We start from the raw sequence: 25138 nt of genomic DNA on the forward strand, positions 1-25138 counted from the left end.
TGTGATATCTTCCACATGGTGTGGGCATGTACTCAAAATCCCCACCTCCCCCCTTCCCCTACCCCTTCCAGAGAGGCATGGGAGACTGCCCTTCTCAACTGCTCCTCGCTTGAGTCCCAAAGGGCTCTGGTGAAACGGGCTAGAGACGGGGCATTGTCATGCGGTGTCCCGGACTAGGGACGCCGACCATGTAGCGCGGCCACTCTGTGGCTCCCAAACTCTATTTCAGAAATTAAAAGTTTTCACCACCACCACCTGCAAGAGGGAAAAGGGAGGAGAAGGAAAGAGCGCGCCAGATGCGGGGGCGCGCGGGGTGCGGTCGGGTTCCTTTGAAGGGACGCCGCAGACTTCGACCGCAACGCCGTTCACCTCACGTTGCCGGAGGCATAGGGAAGAAGCACGCGTAAGTTGTGCCGGCGAGGGCTGGCGCCATGGCTGGCGCACTACAGATCCTCGGTAGAGACCACTGCATTCTGAACATTTCGCAACGCACACGCCCCTCAAGCGTCCAAGAACACAAGCTCGTATCCCAGATTGGACGAAATGCGGGCAAAATTTTGACTCACTTGATAATACACCCAATTCCCAGCAAAACTACCCAGCATGGTCCCAACAGCCGCTGACACACCTTTCCTCGCATGAAACACACATACAGCTCTCAGAGGCGGTCACAGACGTGGATAACCATCTTCTACACGTCTGGGAAGCCCGTCGCAGCCTCGTCCGCCGTTGGCGACGCCAGAAACACAATAGAACGCTTAAAGCTTTGAATTCCCGAGCTTACCCAAAAAGTGGCAGAGTACGCGGCCCAACTAGCCGACTCCAAATGGGTGGATAGATGCAACAGGGCCGCGCGACAACTGTCTAGCCGCAACACATGGCGTCTCTTTCGAGCCCTAATCGACCCAACCCAAACAAGAACCAAAACAAAAATTACCGACGATTACGTTACTTCCTAATGCGAAATTTGAGCGCAGCAAATAAGCTGTTTCACCTTTTCGATAGATTGAGACAAAGAAATCGAGCAACACATGTATGCGCTATCACAGAATTTTTTTTTTATTTTTCACACGTATTCCTTTAACAAAGACTCCACTAACAGTTCTTGACAGTCATGAAGGAAGCTTTGTGGTCGGAGAAATAGACTGATATATGTTCGACTTGGTACACCAATGCTTGATTCTCAAAGACGAGATCTATACAAGTGCCTCGCGAGGTTGTCACAGCCGTGGGACGCGTTACGAGCGAGAGGAACGGGATGTTCTCCCGCATAAGTGTTAGGAAATTGCTGTTTGTCTTTATGTCAACATTAAAGTCCCCCACTACTAACATCGGTGTGGATCGATGGACGGTTAATGCGAGTTGCAGGAAGTGCACAACGTCTTTCGTGAGTGCGGTAGGGGCGATGTAGGCAGCTACTACCAGCAAGCCGTTGGGCAACTTTGCGGCGCATAGTTCGCCAACTTCATGTGACGTGCCAAACAACGCCGCCGATGCCGACACAAACAAAAATTAGGAGTCACTTTGGCGACTAAAGTGGTGCAAGGCGAAAGCCTTAGTACAGCATTCTGTCACGAATGTGGTTGTGAATGATGAATCAAGTGCTGCCAGCGAATGACGCGTCCATTGGCTGTCTGCGTGTGTTACTGATGTGTGGTTAACATGTTAAGCTTCGCCTGTAAGAGTGGAACGCGACAGCGTCTTGCAACGCTGCCAGGGAGTCCACAGAACGCCATCGCCAATTCGACTGTACGCCTTGCTGGACGGTAAATTTATTTTTTGAGGAAAGGAAATGTATCTCTCTCGCATATCTGGGTGGACACCTGCACCTCGCCGTAAGGGAAAGGGGGAAGATGGGAGTGAACGAAGACGCCGTATTAGCTAGACGCGCCTTTGTTCATTCCAAACCATTCAGCTGGCATTACGGAGTGGCTAGCGTGGTCGTATCGCACTCCGGAGACCCTGGTTCGATTCCCCAACTCGACCAATTTCGTTCTCGGTTTTATTGATTTATGCGGTCTAACTAGAAAGGTTAATTAGGCTATTTCATATTTATATTATTGTATTTCTATCCATCGTGTTCTGTCATTAACCTGTCAATTGTTGGAACTGTCTAGGATGTTCGACACAACGTCTATGAAACGAGCAACGTCTTACTGAGTGGGGAAGTGCGTGGTGGTGGAGGGGACGCGGCTTCGTACTTATCTGTTTTTTTCAGCAGCGTCTCCTTCCGCGGACGCTGTTGTCGCTGCGGCGCGCGTCTCTTTTCTTTTCTTTTCTTCTGACCTCTTCATTCTCCTCTATATTAATTAGGCTAATTGATTAATTAAGCAATTAACTAAACTCAGTCCAACTTAGTTGCAGCATCACTATACGATCCCTTTGATTGGTTGCATGGTTACTAGCCAAAGTACAATTGGCCCCATTTGAAATTCGCGCACTGTGACGTCACGAGCATTTCGACCAATTGAAAAGCGTGACGTTAGGGGCGGAGCTGGTTACGAGGCCGACGCCGACGCGAAACCCAGGAATGGACGCCAAAGAGCTGCGCTCTAAAACATTTGAAACGAGCCATGCACGCTTTCCCTTGCAACACGACTCAACTGGCACAGAAACTTTGGGACCAGTATCTGTGTACAGCCCAAGACCCCCGTGGATCTGTGTACTCTTATGCAGGCAAAGAGAACACGGAGCTGGATCAACAATTCCAACTCCATGATCTGCGGGCGGCTCTCACCAAAATGAAACGGGACACTGCGCGAGGAAGGAATAAGGTCACCGTAAAGGTTTGACGAACCTGCCCGACTTGGCATACCAGTCCCTCCTCGACTACATCAATGGAATTTGGCGTGGGGACCCCCCCCCCCCCTGCCAATTGACTGGAAAACGGCTCTGGTCACTTTTATTCCTAAAGCAGGCAAACCAGTTACAGCAGATAACCTCCGCCCCATCTCTCTCACCTCTTTTGTGGGCAAACTAATGGAGACGATGGTGCGGGATCGGTTATCGACACATCTTGAACACAAACATGTCTTTGAGAGCACCATGTTCGGATTCCGCCCACACAGATCCGCACAGGATGTCCTCCTGCAACTCAATTTGGAAGTCCTTGACCCCCTTGAATGCGCCCATAATGACCGGGTAGCACTCGCCTTGGATCTTAAAGGGGCATTTCACAATGTAACACACGAGATCATACTCACTAACCTAAGCCAGAGCCACTGTGGCCTCAACACATTTCAATACATATGCCAATTTCTAATGGATCATCAGTCTTACATCTGCATCGGAATAGAGAGCACGGTCCCTGCCTACTCGGCACGTGGGGCACCCCCCCCCCCTCCCCCCAGGCGCGCTACTTTGCCCGCTGCTCTTCAATCTAGCTATAATGCACCTGCCGGCCCAGTGGAGTGGTGTCGCCGGCGTGCAGCACGCCCTGTACGCCGATGACATCACTCTGTGGGCCACGCAGGGCAGCACAGGGACAATGAAAGCAGCCTGAAAACAGCGGCGACGATAGTAGACCACTACGTCCGCCGCGGCGATCTTCAATGTTCCCCTCAAAAATAGGAATTTGGGCTCCTCCGCCCCTCACAAAAGTGCAAAACTAAAATATATCGTTCTCTTGAGAGTGGTCCCACACGCGACAGGGATGAGATACGGGTACTCGGACTCTACATCCACAAAGACGGCCAGAGACTACATTGGACAAACTTCAAAGGTGGGCTACCAGGTGGGCCGCATGGTCCGCCGGGTGTCCAACAAACGCGAGGGGCTACGAAGTAAGGATGCCTTGAGGCTGGCAAACGCCTTCGTAACTAGTCGAATTCTGTATTCGACTCCTTATCTCCACCTACGGAAACATAAGGAGGATGCCCTTGAAGTCATCCGTCGCGAAATCGTCAAACGTACCCTTGACCTCCCCATCACTACTTTAAACCGTCGGCTTATGGCCCTTGGGATGGTGAATACTCTCCGGGAGCTCCGGGAGGCGCACCTTACAAACCAGTACACGCGCTTGTCGCTAACGGACTCGGGTCGCCGCCTTCTTACTCGACTCTATATCCAACACACCACTCCCATGGAAGACAGATTTCACATCCAAGAACTGTGGAGACGTGCTTCCACGTGCGGCCTCTTCCAGCAAACATGTCACACGAAGACCATAATGGTCGGCGCTTGGCACGAGGGCTAGCCCTAGCCCGACATTATGGCAACAAAACAGGTGTATACTACGTGAACCCCTCCGGCTCTCACCACGGGGGATGATACACGGACGCGGTAGTTCACAACAGGAACACAGTTAACGGCCTAACCTTTAGAGCCCGCAGTGCAACACAAACAGAAGAGGCCGCGAGGGCACATTCTGATTCAAAATGCATAACCACCGACTCGCGAGAGGCCTGTCGGAACGTCGAACAAGGCTGCACTCCCTTCCTAGCCTATCGAATCTACCAAAATTGCATACGGGATACGGACACCGCACACCGTTACCTTATATGGGCCCCTGCTCATCAGGGGTTGACAGGAAACGAGGCAGCAGACGGAGCCGGCCGCGCGCTCTCTCACCGGGCTGTATTCTCCTCCCCACCCGATCAGGAACCCGATTTTAATCCGGTCTATACGTACAAAGATATTACAACTTATTATAAAGATAGGCATCGCCTTTACCATAGCCCATGTAAAGGCCTCAAGAAGGCGGATGAGCGGCTCCTTCTCCGCCTTCTCACCAATACATTGCTGTGCCCGGCATTTTGACCCCTCCTTTAGCGGCAGCTGCCCGCACTGTAGTGCGCTGTCTTCGGACACCTATCACATAGTGTGGGTCTGCCCCTCCAACGTGGCCATTCCCCCCCCCCGCCCCCAACCCAACCTGGAAGGACTGGGAGGCAACCCGGCTTGGCTGCCACGACTTACAGGCCCAACAAGCTTTAGTCGGGCGCGCCCAGGCGGCGGCCACCGCCACTGGGGTCCCAAACTAGGGACCTCGACCTAGTACGTGTAAGGATCGGTCCCTTACGGGCTGATCCAAACATACCTCCTGGCTCTTCTTAATAAATGTTTTCACCAGCACCAGGTCAACTAAGTGCCCCCCTGAATTTTTTTTTACTCTCCGCGGCTTTCGCGAACATACGCAGAATTAACTGGTGAAATATGGTGAGAACGATATCCACCGAACAACGCGTGAGGCTGGCAGTGAACACGTGTAAGCCGCCGCGGTGGTGAGTAGTTGTAATGCTCAGCTACTCACTCGAAAGACGCGGGTTCGATCCCGGCGGCGACAGAAGTATTTAGGCGGAGGCGAAATCGTTTGGTTTCGTTTACGCGGTTTAACGTCCCAATGCGGAACAGGATATGGTGGACGCCGTAGTGGAGGGCTGCGGACAAATTCGGCCACCGGGGAGGCGAAATGGTTAAATCTCGTGCACTGTGCGATTAGAGCGTATGTTAAAGGGGTAGAGACACCAAATTTTTGTGTTGTATCTCTAGGTTGTAAATAATGCGTAGCGATTCAGTGGGCATGGAACACCATCTTAGAAGCATGAACTCGCATTATATAATTAATAATCGTATTATTTGTACCCAGCAGTTTCGGTTTCGGTTCGTAGTTGCCAGGTTTTGCCAGGCTCTTTCATGACGTCAGAAACCAGACAATGCTTTGTCACGTGGGTCCGGAAAGCCGTGACGTCGTGTAGGCATGTCGTCTGCTTGACACGCACGTGGTGCGCATAAACACGGAGAGCCGGGCGGAGGGCAAGTCGAACAGCTCCGAGTCGGAAAGAAGAGTTTTATTTCGGCGAAGACACCGATTATGAGGAATCGCGGGATGACGCAGACGAGGAAGAAGACGCCGCGGTTCGAACCCCGACAACCACTTCATTTTTGATCCGCTGGCCAGCGATTCCGAAGAGGAGGCAGGCGTCAGGACCGACGCAGCTCAGATTGTGCCAGCGAACGCCGAGCGTGTAGGCAACGTCAAATGGTAAAGGCGCGTTCACACTACGTCGACGATCGGCCGATTTCAGTCTGGCGATGGTCGGCGGCAGCGATTTTCGTGCCGTCGTTGCGTCTGTCACACTGCGCAGACGCCGACCGAGCACCGGTCGTCGCCTGACGAGCGCATCGCCGTCGCGTCGCCGAGATAGCAGCCGTCGGCCGACCCTTGTGTCACACTGCCGACAACAGCGCCGATCTCAAGCCGACGTTGTCCCATCCCGACAGCTCGACGCTGCTTCTTCGTGCGCGCTGCTCGTCTGCTAGCTCCGTTGATGAAGGCGTCGTGGAAATCGAACTTATCTTCTATTATGGGACGAGTTCGCACTAAAGCGATGTGAAGAGTAGGCCTTTTATTATAGCACAGTCGACTTCCAAAGCGCCGTCAAGTGCGGAAGCGAGACCACCTAGGCCTAGCGACGACTAGGGCAGCCTGGGACCAGCGCGCAGTTCAGGCGCGTTCACACTAGGCCGACGGGACCCCGAGGTCAACGCGACAGCGACGCCGACGGTCGCGTCGGGCAACCTGGTCGTTCCCCGACTAGCCAGTCACACTGCACCGACGGCGACGACGACGCCCCAACGACCAAGCGTCGTCCTAGTGTGACAACGCCGCCGACCAAAACGAGACCCGTTGGCCGACGTGCCTTGGGCATATCGGTGGCCGAGCGAAAACAAGTAGCGAGCTCAGAGCGCGAAGTGCAATCATTATTTAGACAAATAATGCACGCGCAGCAACATTCATCAAGCCATATGGCCACTTGGCCGACGCGCCGCACTGATCGTCGCTTGCGAACTGCCGCCCCACTGCAAGCAGGGACATGGAGCGGTGAGCATCGCTGCGCCGCTCTACCCAAGCTCCGCCCGCAACCGGTGTCGCACTTCGCCGCCGTACAGCAGTCCCTCAGAAAGACTGCTCGAGCAGCGACAAAGCATGCCTGCTTATGTTTCGAGCTTTCGGCAACGGCATCGCTCGCGGGCGCTCCGGGCGACGAGCTCTTCTGTTCCCTGGTTGCCGTGGTCGTCGCTAGGCCTATAGCCTCTTCCGCATCGAAGTCGCAGCGGCCGGCGCTTCGGAAGTCGCCTGCGCTATAATAAAAGGCCTACTCTACACATCGTTTTGCTGTCAACAGCATCATCTCACAATAAAATAATAGTATGGTAAATCTCCACGACGTCTTCAGCAGCGAAGCGAGCGGGCGGCAGGCGAGCCGGACCGCAACGTCGGGCCAGCGGCAGCTGCGAGGCGGTTGTGGTAAAAAGTTTGCTCGTATCACAGTCGTTACCTTTGCCAGCAGCTCAGTATTCGTCAGCGATCCTCAAAAATGACACATTTTTCACATTTCTTATCCCAGGGCTTATTATTTACGTCAAGAACACACTTTAGCTCCTTTTTATGACGCCGGCAGACGGGATCCAGGCTGGCCGGCCGGCCGGCATGCTCGGCGTACTTCACGTTCGCACAAGAAAATACATAACAAACATGATACTAGAGAATGCTTCCTACATTAGAGCACGGGCAATATGCCTCTGCAAAAGTGGATCTTTCGGCAACGACATCGCCTGCGGCAACGCCGGGCGCAAAGCACCATCGAACTCGCGAGCGTGCAGAAAAAAAAAAAGACTCGTGAGCACTCGTAACCAAGGTTGCTAGGCCGCGAAACCGCAAAACTTGGTCCCGTACGTCAGAAAACTGTGCGATGACGTAGGAAATGCTTGTGTTTTCTTCTCTGTTCCTACGTCACATTGATGCACTAGCGATGGCTCAGACTTCAAGAGTGAGCATTTTCACAAACTTTAAAATGAAATTAAAATATGTTCTAGACCTCCCTTAAATTTAATACTTCGCTCTTATGGTCCTCACATACAAAGGAAACGCATGGCAGTCTTTTGTACAACCTTGGAATTTGATGTCTCTACCCCTTTAAACGCCAGCTGGTCGAGATTAGCCAGAGCCTTCCAATACGGCGTCCCTGGCAGCCAGAGCCGGTTAGCGATGCTAAAACCCGTAAAACTAAGACAGCGTAACTTTTTCCGTGCAGCGGATAAATGGAAAATTTCAGTGCTGTACGAATAAATTTTTTTTCTTCCATTATTTTTCTTTAAGAAATATGTCTTCGTTCCATCACTTCATAGTATAGCTAGTAGATTCTATTTTCAATGACAGAAAGATAACAGAATATATGTCGTCTAGGAAAAAGAAGTATTTCATTGACAAAATTTGAAAGACTTGCACCGAAATTCACGAAAATATGAGACATATCCAGTCAGAAATGCCGAGAATAAGAGCTCTAGAATATAGAATTTTTGCGCTTCTATCCAAAAAATTTGTATTCAAAATTAGAGAACTATTCATCATTAAATTTTCAGTCAATAAAAATAATAGTTTCTTCAAGAACAGCATTTTGGGCTACACCCTGGGGCCTAATGTGGACCCCTGGCACCGTCTTGCAGTTAACTGCGCCCGCTAAACTACTTGTGGCACAAAATTGTTCAGAGCCCTGAAAGCAGAGGGACCTTGAAAGCTCTCAATCTCCTCGGCAACGGTGGAAACAAAAGTTACTCGCGGACGCCTGTCAATACTTCGGGCTGGGAGGAGCAGTCACCTCCACCTGGACTAAGATTGGACAAATGGACATCACCTCTTCCCACAAAGATGTCGCTTGTACCTACGGAGTCAAGTGTCGATGCTGAGAAATCGCGGGAACACCGTCGCTGCTCAGTATGATCCGCGCTAGAAGACGACTCCACGTTGGGCGCCAATCTCAGGACATCGCCCTGTCTTGACAGTTTTCGTGCGAAGTGCGAACAATACCTACTCACTCCCGTAGCAAGCAGAAAAAAATGATTCCGATGTCAGAAGTACGGTATTTTTGCAACATACTCGATCACCTTGCTTCTCCAGAAGCGACGTGCAATGCTACGAATGTTTAGTTTCGCACCATCGTTCATAGTAGTGTGACTGTTATAGCGGTGACAGGATAACAAGCACAGGAGGTATTGCAATGAAAAAAAAAACTTATTTCACACTGTTTTTTAAGCTAGAAGCATACCGACAGCGGAGGAGTTTCACCAGATGATACTACAGTCAACGCTTTCTACGACAGACTCGCGTGATCCTTTGAAAAATGTCCGTTGTATCCGCAGTATGCTCTATGCGAATAACAGAGCCTTTTGCAACACAACTTAACAAAGCTTTGTTTACTAGATAACAACTGAGTTAGGAATAACTTTCGTAGTCCTTTAAGAAACCCTTCCTAATTTTTCACTGGATATCTACTTAGTATGTGGTTGCAGGTCTTCAGCAGAGCAGAGGAAACCCTTGACTGCAGCGATGCGCAGAATGACGACGTGCGAACTTGCTCTCACAAACTGATTTTTTTTTACCAAACGTCATGAAGCCTTAGTTATTATTTCGGTTTCGTTTAAGTTTATGGGGTTTAGCGTCCCAAAGCGACTCAGGCTATCAGAGAAGCTGCAGCCGAAGGACCCGGAAATTTCCATCAACTGGGGTTCTTTAGACAGAACACAGTTTAAAGACCTATAGCATTTCACCTCCATCACAGTGCGACCGCCGCGGCCGGGATCATTCCAAAATAAAAAAAAAAACACATTGAGCGACAAACGAAAAGAGGGGAAATGATATTGCCCTCTCGAATCGAAGACTGCAAACGCCGACAGGGATGAGGTCGCCGCATGCTTTGATGCGTCCTAGCGAATTGAAATGAATGATTCATTTTGCCAGAACAGCGGAAATGAGATTTCCTTTTATGGCGTAATTCACACTTCTTTTGAGGCTTCATGCTTGACAGGGGAGCGGGCCCAGTTGAGAACGCTTCTTTTGCCGGTGATTTGTAACACGCCCGAAATGTCTGCTTCAAAATTTGCCCAGTACGAAATCTGGCTCCAAATTTAGTACACGGCACCCAATAGTTGATTACACCGCGTACGTAAAGACGGACACATGTGCGATTTAAAATGTGGGCGGACCGATTAAGATTAATGACGTCGTCCTTTATGTACGGATGCTCGTCTTATCCGGATGCGTTGTAACCAGCGTTGAGTGTACTATTACTAAAGCAGTAAAATACAGGACATTCCTTAGTTCGCGTGTGTTCACGCGTTATCAAATTTCCAACTGTTAACACACTGGTGCAAATCCTTGCAGTGCAATACAGACGAAGGCGGCACACACGTAAACTGACCTCGAGCCATTTTTGAAGGCGGATTCAAAGCACTGCGGCTGACATAGCGGCGACATGATACCTCACTCACATTAGGTACGCAATAAACGACAACGACCTCAGTGGCTGCGGCTGTTCATTTTTCCCTTCTTATACAGCTGTTAATAATAAAATGCAGTGCAAGCAGGCACGCGATAATGATTAGGCCGCTCCTGCGAAGCATGCCAAAGACTTACTGTTCATTAATGAATGTGTTTCCTAGTTATGATGGTGCTAACCAGCACCAAAATGAAGCACGCTGCAGGAAGAGGCATCGGGTGATGCAGCTGTAATTCAGACCCGTCCATGCTAAGCCTCCCAGTATCAGCCATGCAACTTCTCAGTTTCCTGTGCATAAGTTATCCCAATGTGTCACACAGCGCGCTTGCACGTGCTTCACCTTGCTCGTGTCAAACAGGTGCGCACCATGAACCAGAACCTGTATTTTAGGCTCAAGATCTGTGTGTCGTGCCTGCCGCTGCCCCTTCCAAGGAGAGCGCCCATTGGCTATTCCAAACATGTGTCTGCCGAAGACCGATAATCAGCAGTAGCACTCGTTATACGTGCCTCACCCAAGCAGCCCAGTTAATCGGTTCAATATTAGAGATATATGGGCAAAGGCTGGTCATGCAAAGGACCAATGCGAAACCATCCGTTTGCAATACTGGGCAGGCCGATTACCTTCGCTGCTTGAGTATGTACTGCCCTTGATTTTGAGGCATCACTATTTCCATGTTTGTGTCTGCAGTGGTTGCAAGACATGCAGACAAGACTTGTTCGGTTCGTGGAGACCAGTCGATTAGCGAGAAATGATGCGGTTACCTCTTAAGCGAACCGTCTACAAAAATGGTTTTTCACTCACCACCACGTCCATGTGGGTAGTGGTGGATGTTTTGCACTCCCCGAACGCTACGTCGTCCAGCGGCATGTTGTTTTGGTACATCCTGTAGAACAGTGTCCCCAACTCGAACGAGAGACCCAACTTGATATTTCGCTTGTACGCGATGTTCCGTGCCATGAGGCTCCCTGCTTGACGTTTCTGCGCACACAATGGTTGTTCGCGCACAAGCATTGGGAAGTGTTCGCTTGTAGGGTGTGCGCCATCTTCATACACGATCTCGGTCTCTGCAAATGCTGGAGCGAGCATGGTGGATAAAAACTGAGCCGCTTCCTATTTTTATCGGTGTGGTGACGGTCTAAATCCGGCTGATGAACTAATATCTTTATGTGAATTTTTCGAAATTTCCCCGTTGTTGATGCTCACTATCCTCTGCCAGTTTTTTAATTCCCGATGGCTGTGGAAACATGGCGGCGGTCTCATTTACTGCGGTTCGATATGCTCGTTTGCCTGTCTTGCACGCAACAGCAAGACTGACTTTGGGGAAATTTCTGCCGGCAGCCTTTTGCCATCCAGTGCTCTATCAAACGCTCTTAAGTTTAGCTGCTTCTCTAGGAGCGGTTCTGCATGTGCCTTAGGTGGTGATGTAGAGTTCTGATATGAGTTTTCCCTTTATTTTCTTCACTGAAATTATTTTTTCAATCCTCCTCTTCTACACCTCTGGATTACAAGGCATCTTCACGTAGCATCGATACTATATAGGTGTGTGCAAGCCTCTGTATAACGTGCAGCCCACCATGCCTGATTTCGGGGCGGGAGCGTGTGCTACATAGAACAGGTCAAAACGTTTTACAGGACGAAGCTGGGTGGTTCGTTATGATCCTCTCGTTCCTCTATGCCCTGCTTTAAATTCGTTTCAGAGGCCCTTCAAAGATTTGTAGAGCCTTTTTTGTCGTAGGGTGTGTTTTAATCGACCTACCACACAAACGTTTTTCACAGATCCCGAAACGACAACCAAGAAACCCAACTGATTAGCTGCGACCAGCATGGAGGAGAGCACAGACTAATACTTACCATGTCCGGGTATCTCGCACCCCAAATTTTCTGCCGGTCAGGGTACGTTTCGTGGGCAGCGTAAGCACTAGGTGGCGCTGCATAGCAGTCCGAAGTGCTCTTTTGCCATCCCGTAGAACTCAGGGCAATCACGGTATCCGCCTTGGTGTTCCTGAATGAAGACGAAAAGAGGAATGTTCTTTGCGGCATTGCGATTACCTTAGCGCCAATTACACCCAGAGTCGAGAGGAGCCATAGTACGCAACGAGACAATTCGTCGTTCCGCAGCGGAACACCAAGGCGTGAGCAAATAGATTTCTAACATGTTGCACTCAGGATGTTGTGCAGAAACCACTGAAGTAGCAATAAAAGTGGTAATACTATCACTTGTTGGGCTAGCTGTTGCTATTCTATAAGTAAGCAAGCAGCGGTGACACAGCGCATTGCATCAGAAAGCAAGTTCTTCAAAAACAAAACGCGTACGACCAAAAATTATCGCGCCCAACCAGTTTGGACAGAAGCGTTTTTAACCGGAAACCTTCTTAAATCTTAACATAAGATTTCACTATCAGAGTCAAAATATCTGCAGGTCACCCGACGGCAGTATTGTATATTTTTATTACCGGTCCTGATATTCTGAAAAGTGCGCCATATTGGTTTTCTATGGCAGCCTTAACCATCTGATACGATCATTGGAAACACTTTCAAATAAATATATCTCTACACATCAGAAGAATAGACCAACGGTTTTAATATTTCCATAACTATATCTTACAACATCTCAATATCTAAAATTTTTGTCCAAGAAAGCTATATATATATATATATATATATATATATATATATATATATATATATATATATATATATATATATATATATATATATATATTGTAACGTACTTGCTGACGAAGGGGGGCTTTATTAGCAGGCACGAAAGGGAAGGCCAGGCAAGCTGGGGCATAGCCTCCTCTATTTTTTTCGTGCCCGCTCAATCGCGGGAAACGCCGTTGTTAGGCGCCGTTCGTGCTAGTGCGCGAAGCTGCCGACGAGTGGCGCGCGCAGCCCAGGATGGAGCAGACGACGCGGCAGGAGTTGCACGCAGCGTAAAAGACGGCGCGCAATTCTGCTACTGTGTATACTACTCTCCGTTTAGTAAGATTGATGTGCGGGCACGATCGTTAAAGTGCTAAATTGTTTTTGTTAAGCCATGTGCACATGTACTTTAGTAAAAGCTGCTCATCAAGGAAAATATGAAATCGGCGGCCGGGCATACATATCGAACGTTGCTCCAGTACCGAGATGAATGCCTAAGTTTACATCTATATCGACGGTAATTGTTACTGTGCCTCTTTGTACAAAACACGTATTCTTAGCATAGGTCGTATCTGACCCAATATATAAGCAGAAACATTAAGGAAGCATTTTTGTGAGCGATGAGTGAATGGAAAAAATTTTACTGTCGTATATAGAATAAAACATACATGCAAAAATGTTTTCACAACTTCAAAATCTTTCTAGATAGAGGCTTTGATGTCAGCGGTTTCACTACATCGTTCCTGTCCGTCACCGATAAGGCATAGTTCGCAAAAACAGGGCGGAAAAACTTTCCGCAGATGAGTTTCAGAAGCTGGCTGTGGTGGTCATTGGACGCAAGCTCACATTTCAGTGCTCCATGTTCTGCAAGAGCCTCAACTGCATTGTTGACTGCAGCTTGCAGGGGTTTTGATAAGAACCGTCTTTTGTTGAGCAACACCTCGACGTAGCTCTTGAGGGCGTACAGAACATACAAAAACTGCGTTGAAGGATAAAGGAGGCCTCCTCTGTCCTGAAGACGGATCAAACTGTCACTGGGCGCAGATGAGGCTGGTCGCGTGAGAAGAGCATTGCAGCTGCTGCAATCAATTTTTTCTTGAACGACGTGAGCCAAATAACCTCCTAACATCGCAAGTGCTGCAGTGTCTGGCGCTGGCAGCAACGTTTTCTGTGTCCTGAGAAGGTCTTCAAGGAGACTTTTCGCCTCCGGCGGAAAGTCGTCCGCGCGCTGGGTGACTGCAAGTTTCTGTGGACTGTTCAGTGCTCCAAGTGCTTGCCTTTCCGTTTCTATTACGTTGCTGTGTTGGGAAGCAGACACTAACCCAGTTTTTAAGGCCTTCGCTACGCCAGCGAGTACCGCTCTAGCATCTGTCTGATCATTGCTTCCTGCAGACCGCCTTAACCAGCTAAAAAACGACTCTATGGGGTCCGAAGAAAACTTTCTGGTCAGAACAAACTTGAACCCCTCTTTAGCAATGAGGTATTTGACGCATTAAACGTTTGATTTTGTCGCTTTGCTTGTGTTGTTGTTTTTCTTCGGCGCCTTGTGCAGGCCGTCTGCTTCTGTCGCCGGCCGGGCTTCATTCAGCTAATTCGAAATCTGTTTTTAGCGCCGCTTTATTCCGGGTTGCTGCGCATTTCAGTGCACAAGGATTAGGCGCGTTTTTGCTAACTCGTTCCGGCTCTGAGTGTGCTGGTTTCGTCGATGTTGATTGTGTGTCTTAGGAATGTTCGGTTAGAGGACTGCGCGCTTTCTTGCATAGTTGCGGACGTCGTTTTTGTGTTGCCGAATGTTTGCTTTTATATACTTTTGGTAATGGCTTAGGACGAGTTGGTCGTTCGTGGAGTAGGCAAAGGCCACATTTATTCCGCGGCCGCCGAAGCCCCTGCAGCCGGCCGCAACTACGCGCACGCCCATCCATCCTGGGCTGGCAGCGCCGCCCCGCGGAGAAACACGGCGGAGTCAGACGGCGCTTCAGCAGCCTTTGACCAGGCACAGAAAAAATAGAGGAGGCTATGGCTGGGGCAACAACAGCGACAGACTCCACACGGCGCGAGCCCTACTTCGTCGTCGTCGCCCTACTTCGTATGCGCCACGTGGCAATACTAGGTGGCATTATTCCCCCCTTATGAAGAAAAAAAAAGAGCGCTGTCGCTGTCGACGTAAGGGTGAAACAAAAATAAACAAAAAAAAAGCAAACTGGCGCAACTGAAGCGCGCGAAAACATCAGCACGGTTGCGTCACCGTGTATAGCACGGCTTAAGCCGCACAACGTGCACAGTGTCAGAGTCGGGCTGTCGGCGTCGCGGTAGCGCAGCACCGTCCGGAACCACTTCATAGTTAACCTCACTCACACGCCGTACCACTCTGTAAGGGCCAAAATAGCAGGAGAGCAGTTTCTCACACAAGCCTTGGCGACGAACAGGAGTCCACACCCAGACTTGGTCACCGGGTTTGTAGTCAACCTGTCGGTGGCGAAGGTTGTAACGGCGCGCATCCGAGCTCTGCTGTTGCCCGATGTGCACGCGGGCCAGCTGACGGGCTTCTTCAGCACGTTGGGCAAACTGTTGGGCGGCTGGGGCGAGTTGGTCATCCTCTGGGCACGGGAGCATGGCATCAAGCATGCTCTGGACTTCGCGTCCGTACACAAGGCGAAACGGGGAGAAGCGCGTAGTTTCCTGCAGGGCGGTGTTGTAGGCAAACGTGACATACGGCAGGACCTCATCCCAAGTTTTGTGTTGAACATCTACGTACATGGACAACATGTCGGCAAGGGTCCTGTTTAATCGTTCGGTCAAGCCATTGCTCTGCGGATGGTAGGCCGTGGTCTTGCGGTGTGTTGTGCAGCTCAGCCGAAAGATGTGGTCGATTAGTTGCGCTGTAAACGCCGTCCCTCTGTCTGTAATCACGTGCGAAGGAGCGCCATGTCGCAGGACGATGTTGTGCATGAAAAACTCTGCGACTTCTGAAGCTGTGCCACGAGGGATCGCCTTGGTCTCGGCGTAGCGAGTCAAATAGTCGGTAGCAACTATGATCCACTTATTGCCGCCCTGCGACAAGGGGAAAGGGCCGAGGAGGTCCATGCCGATCTGGTCGAACGGAGCGCGAGGGGCAGTAACGGGCTTGAGAAAACCCGCCGGCTTAAGTGGTGGCGTTTTCCGGCGCTGGCATTCTCGGCAGCTTTTAACGTATCGTTTGACATCAGCAGAAAGTCCAGGCCAGTAATACATGTTCCGCACTCTGGCGAGCGTACGTGAAAAGCCCAAGTGGCCAGACGTGGGCTCATCGTGGCAGGCGAAAAGAACGTCAGATCGGAGGTCGGCTGGAATGACGAGAAGGTAAGGTCTATCGTTGCCTCTCGAGTTCTTCTTGTACAAGAGACCTTGCCGCAAACAGAAGGAGCCAAGACGTCGAGAGAAGTGGCGAGGTATAACCGTATCACTACCTTCAAGGGCGTCAATGAGAGGGCGAAGGTCCGAGTCCGCCCTCTGCCGAGTCAGTAGGTCGGAGGCGGTGAGAGTACCAAGGAAGCCGCTGTCGTCATCGGGCGCTGCGTCGGCAGAATCAACTGGTGCACGCGACAGTGTGTCGGCGTCTTCGTGTCTACGGCCGGACTTGTAAACAATAGTAATGTCAAATTCCTGGAGCCGTAAGCTCCAGCGTGCCAGGCGTCCAGATGGGTCTCGCAAATTTGCCAGCCAGCATAGGCAGTGGTGATCGGTGACCACTTTGAATGGGCGGCCGTAAAGATAAGGGCGAAACTTCATGGTGGCCCACACGACCGCGAGACATTCTTTTTCAGACGTGGAGTAATTGCTCTCGGCGCGGGAGAGAGTACGGCTAGCATAGGCGATAACCCTCTCAAGGCCGTCTTGGTGTTGAACAAGGACCGCGCCAAGACCGATGTTACTGGCGTCGGTGTGGACCTCGGTATCGGCATCTTCGTCGAAGTGCGCAAGAACGGGAGGTGTTTGAAGGCGCTGGCGGAGCGTAGAGAAAGCGGTCTGTTGCTCAGTGGTCCAGACAAAGGAGGTGGTATTCCTGGTGAGGCGCGTCAACGGCTCAGCAATCGTGGAAAAGTCCGCAATAAAGCGCCGATAATACGCACAGAGACCCAGGAAGCGCTGGACAGCTTTCTTGTCGGTCGGAACGGGAAAACGTGCGACGGCGGCAGTCTTTTCGGGGTCCGGCCGCACTCCCTCAGCGCTCACAACGCGACCCAGAAATTTGAGCTCTTCGTAACCGAAATGACACTTCTGGGGCTTCATGGTAAGGTCTGCCGAGCGGAGGGCTTCGAGGACAGCCCGCAGGCGCTGGAGATGTTGGTCAAACGTTTCCGAAAAAACTACGACGTCGTCCAAGTAAACAAGACAGCTTTGCACTTGAGGCCTGTGAGGACGGTGTCCATCATTCGTTGGAACGTAGCCGGGGCGGAGCACAAACCGAAAGGAAGCAGTTTAAATTCATAGAGGCCATCTGGAGTCACAAAGGCGGTTTTTTCGCGGTCCCGTTCGTCTACTTCAATTTGCCAATAGCCGCTCTTTATGTCAATGGATGAGAAGTACTTAGCGCGCCGTAATCTATCCAGCGAGTCGTCAATGCGCGGCAACGGGTAGACGTCCTTTTTGGTCACACTGTTCAGTTTGCGATAGTCGACACAAAACCGGAGAGTGCCGTCCTTCTTAACAAGGACTACAGGTGAAGACCACGGGCTTTGGGAAGGTTGAACAACGCCATCGTCAAGCATTTCCTGAACCTGAGTTTGGATAACCGCCCGTTCTTTAGCAGAAACACGATAAGGCTGCTGTCGTATAGGGCGAGCGTCGTCATAGGTGGTGATGCGGTGCTGCGTGATGGGTGTTTGACGAACCTTCGAGGAGGAAGCGAAGCACGACTTGTATTCCTTCAGCAGCTGTTCCAAAGCCAGGCGTTGCTCCCGAGACAGGTGGCAGTTTATGTCGACGTTTTCAAGGGAAGGTTCGTCAGTGCCGGCTGCCGCGGACGCAAAACAAACGGGAATATCGGTAACAGGTTCGGCAGAAGCGATAGCCGTTCCTGCAAAAAGGTGCCGGTACTCATTAGAAAAATTAGTGACCAGGACCGCAGACCGGCCACCACGAAGCGTCAGTAGACTGCGAGCGGCGCAGATGCCTTGAGTAAGCAGGAGTGAACGGTTAGCCTCGGCGACTGCTTCTGCGTCATGCAAGTCGTTGCAAGTGACTTCAACCAAAACACTGCTTCGTGGCGGCAACGTGACACTGTCTGCAGAAACACGAAGGGCGGCACTGCGGTGGCAAGATTCGGCGAGGTGGGTCGCTTTACTGGTCGAAAAGGTGATGATTCGTCGGCGGAGGTCGATGACAGCACCATACTCCCGCAGAAAGTCAATGCCGATAATGAGATCGCGGGAGCAATTGCACAGAACTACACAACTGACGACGAACGTAGATCCCTGAATCTGAACGCGAGCCGTGCAAATACCCTTTGGAGTAACGAGATGACCACAGTACGGAGATGCACTACAGAACAAGGCGTAAGGACTTTTTTTAGAAGAGTCGCCAATTTATCACTGATAATTGAATAGTCGGCCCCGGTGTCCACTAATGCACTGACTCTGTGACCGTCGAGAAGAACAGGTATGTCCAAGGAAACGCAGCTGTCTTGGTCAGATGACGGTACTATCTGTTCACGGTCGGAGCGTAGCGGCGGCGGCGGGAGGTCTTCAGCGCAGCGACTCCCAGCGACCTCGCCCCCGAAGGTCGCTGGTCTCAGTTTTCCCGGCGAGGGCTCGGCGAGCGACCCTGTACTGCTCGCGGGGAGCTGTGCGGGTTCGGGGAAGAGCGCCGCGGAGAAGATGAGCGCGGCTGATGCGGCGCACGGGCTGAAAGTCGCTGTTCCGCGAGGAAGTCTTCAATGTCTGGAGGCCGGTGGCCAAACCGGGGTCTGGGCGAATCGGCTCGAAAGCCCTGCAGACCGAGGCGTCGATAAGTGCAATTGCGGTAGAGATGGCCTGGTTCTCCGCAGTGAAAGCAGAGTGGCCGGTTGTCAGGTGTGCGCCAGACATCGGCCTTCCGCAAGTGCACTCGGCGATCGTCGAAATACGGGACTGGTGGAACTGGGGACAGCGGTGCAGGAGGCGTTACTGGAATCGGCGGTGGCGAAGCTGCAGCCGGGCGTCTCGCAACTTCGGCATAGGTGGGGCGGCTGTAGTCTCCCGGCAGAGGTGGTGTTTCGACGGTAGGACCCCTGAACGCGTGTTGCACCTCCTCGCGAACAAGAGCGGAAATCGAACCAAGTGCAGACTGCAAAGGGCTACAAAACTTGAGGACCTCTTCACGCACGATGGTGCGAATCAGTTCGCGCAAATCGTCAGGGTGGCTCACGGCGGTGGCAAACGATTCGGTGGCTGCAGCAGCATGCACGGGCCGGTTGTAAGTCATAGAACGTTGTTGAAGAACCTTTTCCATCGTCGCGGCCTCGGCAAGGAATGCAGCGACGGTCGATGGTGGGCTGCGCACGAGGCCTGCAAAGAGCTGTTCTTTGACGCCGCGCATGAGTTGGCGCACCTTTTTCTCTTCGGGCATGGCCGGGTCAGCTCGCCGGAAGAGCCGAGTCATATCCTCCACGTACATGGCTATAGACTCATTCGGCATTTGAATGCGAGACTGCAAAGTCCGTTCAGCCCGTTCTCGGCGATCCGTGCTGGTGTAGGTCTCCAGCAGGCGTCGGCGGAACTCATGCCATGATGTTAGCGCATCTTCTCGGTTCTCGTACCACGTACGTGCCCCATCCTCCAGGCTAAAGAAGACGTTTCGAAGCTTGGCTGCGTCGTCCCACTGGTTGAACGAGGCCACGCGTTCAAACACGACCAGCCAGTCTTCGACGTCTTCGAGCTGACTGCCATGGAATGGTTTGGGCAGTCGCGGATTCTGCAAGGTATAGTAGGCTGCAGCTGGCATAACAGGTCGATGGGTGGGTGCTCTTGCAGACTCCAAAAGCCCGTGTTCGGGAGGTAGGCCTTGGTTTCTCCGGCTAGCACGGTGCACAGGGGTGTCCACCAGCGAAGGACTGGAGCCCAGGGTATGCGGAGGAGTATTAGACATATACAGGGATCTTCCTCAGCACCTCCACCAGACTGTAACGTACTTGCTGACCAAGGGGGGCTTTATTAGCAGGCACGGAAGGGAAGGCCAGGCAAGCTGGGGCAACAACAGCGACAGACTCCACACGGCGCGAGCCCTGCTTCGTCGTCGTCGCCCTACTTCGTATGCGCCACCTGGCAATACTAGGTGGCAATATATATATATATATATATATATATATATATATATATATATATATATATATATATATATATATAAACGTAATTCGGTTGACACACGGTAGAAAAACAACAACTTTATTCTAACGGTTCGACCAGGGTCTGGCCTTCGTCAGAGTCTGACGAAGGCCAGACCCTGGTCGAACCGTTAGAATAAAGTTGTTGTTTTTCTACCGTGTGTCAACCGAATTACGTTTATGTTCTACCGGATCCATCCGATCTTCACCCCTTCTTATATATATATATATATATATATAGAGAGAGAGAGAGAATAGGGAGAGAGAGAGGAACATCGCTTCATATCGACGCATTTCTTACGTCGACGTTTTGGCCAGAAGCTGGCCTTCATCAGGACTGAGAATGAAGGTATTGCACATGATTTTAAAAGGGGAAGCAAGAAAGAAAGTACAAGCGAATCTGCTCACGTTCGGAGGACTTTGTGAAATGTTCTGATGGTATGCGGACGGTTCTACGAAATCAACGCTATCCGCTCTCTATTATTGATGACGCGATTAAAAAGGCTGACACAATAAATCGTAATGAAATCATTCAGCAGCCCCAAACGACCATCGTTCCAATTTCCCCTTAACTTTCGAAGTAACCTTCCGAACATCAAAATCTTGAGAAAACACTTCAACATCATCGAGCAAAGTGATCGGCTCTCCAAACTTTTCCCAACAGTTCCGCGTGTTACGTACAGGCGAACAAAAATTTTACAAAATAGGGTAGTCCACTCTGCTATCAGTAGACGAACGTATGCAGGAGCCTACCTTGCGTTAAGAATCACTGTAAAGTTTGCAAGCACATGCAGAAAACAATGCTAGCTCAAAGCACACATTCCAACTTCACCACTCCATTCGCGGAAATTTGAACTGTGACAGCAGCAACGCTGTGTACAAGCTCGAATGTGGCAGGCATCAAATGCAATGCATTGGTCGAACTGAGAATTTATTCCGAATTAGATTTAAGAACCATCGTGCTGACGCGAAATCTTTTCCTACCTCCCTCTGCCGAAGCACCTTAGCCAAAAAAATCACGAGTTCGACAAGCTGAGGGTTACGCTACTACAGATCAGTTTTCACAGATCTCGTAAGCGGGAACAACGGGAGTCATACTTCATTTTTTAATTTAACACACTGCAGGCCGGGATAAATGAAAACCCCGGCATCCTGTCGCGCCCTCCAGAGGCCAGAGACCTGATGAAATTCCGCCACGACATCAATCAATCAATCAATCAATCAATCAATCAATCAATCAATCAATCAATCAATCAATCAATCAATCAATCAATCAATCAATCAATCAATCAATCAATCAATCAATCAATCAATCAATCAATCAATCAGCCAATCAATCAATCAATCAATCAAATCATCGCGGCGCCAACGCTTTCCGCCAACAAATACCATCCACCTTACTTCCTCGAAGCAACAGCCTCCACACGGATAAGAAAGCCACCTGCCTGCATCGCCTCAGGTCATGCCGAATTACGTGCCTGCACGTGCCGGCTTTCGCCTTTCTTTATGTTTTTCCCCTGGCCACCGCGGCATTTTTCATGTTTATTTTTTTCTCCCCTGCTTTGAACCCCTCCCTCCCTGTATAAGGTCTAATCATGCCATGCCACCACCAGGTGAACAAGTCCAGACCGCACTTATCTGCAACAACGATTTCTGAAATAACTCTTCTACCGAGTACCGTTATGAACGCTGCAAGAAATAATTTCTGGCGCGTTCTTGCCGCCAGGGCGCACTTACATAGTATTGTGTTTAAACGCGCAGGTTTAAACTTTTCTTGGAACAATGCGTCATTGGTTGTTAGGTCTCATTTTGTGCAAATGTTTCTGCCCGTGCTATGACGACGCTGTTGAGGACTACTGGAACCTCCTGCAACCTCATCTCTCCTCCCCTGCCTTCCTCCAAAATGAGCCCAGCAGAGGATCTCGTTTTGTGTCTCATTGCAGCGCGTGCTCTGGCGACATGTAATTCGATGATATGCCAGCCCACCCGAATGAGCCGACGACCACTTCATGTTTTAAGCCATTATAAGGTCGACGCCTAGCCTGCTACGTTGCTTTCATTAGGAGAGGAGACGGGGAAGGTGGTAAACCGTTGAGATGCGGAACGGCTAAGGCGCCTTAATTCAGAGGTTTCGTAGCGTAACGTAACCATCTCTCTCCACGACGACCTCTGCCGTCACCTCTCGCGCTCCGTTACATCCAAGAGAACACTTACACCTGATCTACTAACCAGCGATACCCACCAGCTCTGGAAATAGCAAGGAGAGACACGCCGGCCTCAATCATTGTATACTCACTCGACGGCCGATTTGAACTGCGCTGTGAAGGTACTGTACGCATTTTTGGCGTGGTAGTCGTAAACGCCGAGTGCTATAATTGATTTTTTGTTCTGGTCATGGCCTTGAATTTCCTTGAATTTCTGCAACAAAACCCCAATAGAAACTGAACGACACGTATGCGCTCAATACAAACAAAGGCTGACTAAGAACTTTGTAACCTCCCTGCGAAAATGATGTAAACAGTTGCCGCATGTAACGATGTGCTAGGAACGGGCACAGTGGTAAACGAAATCAACAAAACTGAAGCTTTGTGGTACTTCAGGGGCTCTTCTCCTTGAGGTGGAAGGTTGGTCATAGATAAATGCGTTATGCGCGAGCTTCGCGCCTTGGGTTCGGCTTTTTTGAGGTGCATGTAAAGGTCATCTTTTTAAACTGCAGCCCTTGTTTCAAGAAGCTCTACATTGTCACCAGAATAAGAAATCGAAGTAGACAAGCACAAAATGAAATATTTGGGGGAGCTCAATGAAATTGGTGCGGCGGGAGTATGCGGTGGCATTTTACTCGCACTCGCAAATATATTCGAGTTGTATTCGCATCTTCTATTCGTATCCTGCTTAAGGTGACACCTGTGTGATAGGTGTGACGTTGAGAGACCGGAAGCGGGAAGAGTGGGTGAGGGAACAAGCGCGGGTTAACGACATCCTAGTCGAAATAAAGAGCAAGAAGTGGGCTTGGGCAGGGCATATAATGCGAAGGCAAGATAACCGCTGGTCCTTAAGAGTAATGGAGTGGATTCCAAGAGAAGGCAGGCGTAGCAGGGGTTGGCAGAAAATTAGGTGGGCGGATGAGATTAAGAAGTTTGCGGGGATACGGTGGCCGCAACTGGCAACTCACTGGGTTAATTGGAGGGACATGGGAGAGGCCTTTGCCCTGCAGTGGGCGTAGTCAGGCTGATGATGATGGTGATGATCCTGCTTCAAGTCAGTCTTTCTATTAATTGCTGTTGCATTTCTAGTCATAATCGCTTCTTTTACTGGTGTATGCTGTGCCATCTAGGGCGGTTTCTTCCACTCACCTAAAAGTGAATAGGTGGTATGGGAGGGAAGTGCGGGGACGGCTGGAAGGTTTTGAGAGGAAAATTCCCCTAACCACCATGTGCCACCACTGACAGCTATAGGCTTCACACAGACGCCGAGGCCGGACAGTTTCTGCCCCCATGGCTATTCTAAAGCTACCGCAGTAAGGCGGGGTCCAGCTGAGCGAATGCTCCATTTTAGGCCATAGGCATGCGAGCATTCTTCGTTTTTTCTCTTTCAAACAGCACAATTTCGAGATCATTGGTACGCTCTGTCGCTATGTACACTCTGCAAATTGATGCACACCAGGATAGGGTATTTGAATTATCAAGTGCACAAGAGGCGCTATCGCAGGTAACGAAGCCTGTAGTTTTGGTGATGTGCCTGTTTGAGAGAACAATTCTGAAGAAACTACTTCAGTTACGACAGTTTGATTTGTCTTATGTATAGAATAAATGTTTATCTAGTATCATATGGCCTAAGAATGCGCCTTCGTCGAACTGTAATTGGACGGCAGCTTTTTCAGTGTAGCACATTGGGGCTATTTTGGGCAGCAGTATGTGCTGTGTATCGAGGTACACAGCATGTATATACTTATCGCTTGAAGGGACAATATACTAGTGTAGTGTGCGAAGTTTATTGAACTAACTTCACTAGTTCATTTTTCTTTGCCATTCAAATTTGAAGACCGTGAAGTTGTATTACGGAAATCTCAGAAATGAACTGCAATAAAAACACAAACTAAAGAACAGAAGTTGATTAGGCTGCGCATAATGCACTGGTATGTTATCCACGCCAAGTGATAAAAGCATTGATGCAGTCCACTCCGATACAAAACAAGTATTCATGCTGAAAATAGACATATATCGCTATATTTAAACATCTTCCAATGAAATACTTCAGTGAACCCACATTCTGAGACTATATTGCTACGGACGCTAGGAGGACTACGAAGTATTTTGAAACGAAGACGACGCTCAGGTGCGCGCTTCTGTGCAGTGCGACTGTCCCAAGCCGTCGATTCTTTGCCTAGGAGATTACCCCTGGTGGAAAATTTTATTTGGAACGGGGAGTTTGGGACACGCATGTCCTTGGTCGCCCGGACGGCCGCACTGCTCTCACTGCATGCCGATAACTCTGGAGTGGTTGAACTATGGTCTAGATTTAAGGATAAGATGTTTGAACTGAGGCAGTGCTTTGTTCCGGCATGGATATTAACGAAGAGGAGGAGTAAAAGCAAACCATGGTTTACTCGGGAGCTACGCAGTATTACGCGCAAAAGGCAACGTGTTTACGTTAAATTTAAAGGAAATCCGACGCGTGAGAATTGGTTCAAGCTTCAGGAAATTGCCGGAAGAATGAAACTTGCTGTGGCAGCTGCAAAAAATTCGTTTGGCATTTCAATGGAGACGAAATTAAAAGAAAATCCAAAGGAATTTTGGAAACATGTAAAGAGAAATGGAAAAGACTCTGTAACTATACCACCTCTTGTTTCTGGTGACACCTTTGTTGACGATGATG

At 50.1% G+C, this 25138-nt stretch overlaps 1 protein-coding gene across 1 annotated transcript in view; it reads right to left on the minus strand.

Moving 5' to 3' along the window:
* Window positions 1–25138, minus strand: part of LOC149346858 (uncharacterized) — a 68652-nt gene that overhangs the window by 27520 nt on the left and 15994 nt on the right. The window contains exons 4-6 of the mRNA XM_089586700.1: window positions 22560–22681; window positions 12130–12280; window positions 11080–11256 (exon numbers count right to left, since the gene is read on the minus strand). Of these exons, the coding sequence (XP_089442826.1) occupies window positions 11080–11256; window positions 12130–12280; window positions 22560–22681 (450 nt within the window). The remainder of the gene's footprint in view (window positions 1–11079; window positions 11257–12129; window positions 12281–22559; window positions 22682–25138) is intronic.

Source organism: Amblyomma mixtum, chromosome 4 (genome assembly GCF_055824585.1).
Source record: "Amblyomma mixtum isolate Tamu chromosome 4, ASM5582458v1, whole genome shotgun sequence".
Lineage (NCBI taxonomy): Eukaryota > Metazoa > Arthropoda > Arachnida > Ixodida > Ixodidae > Amblyomma > Amblyomma mixtum.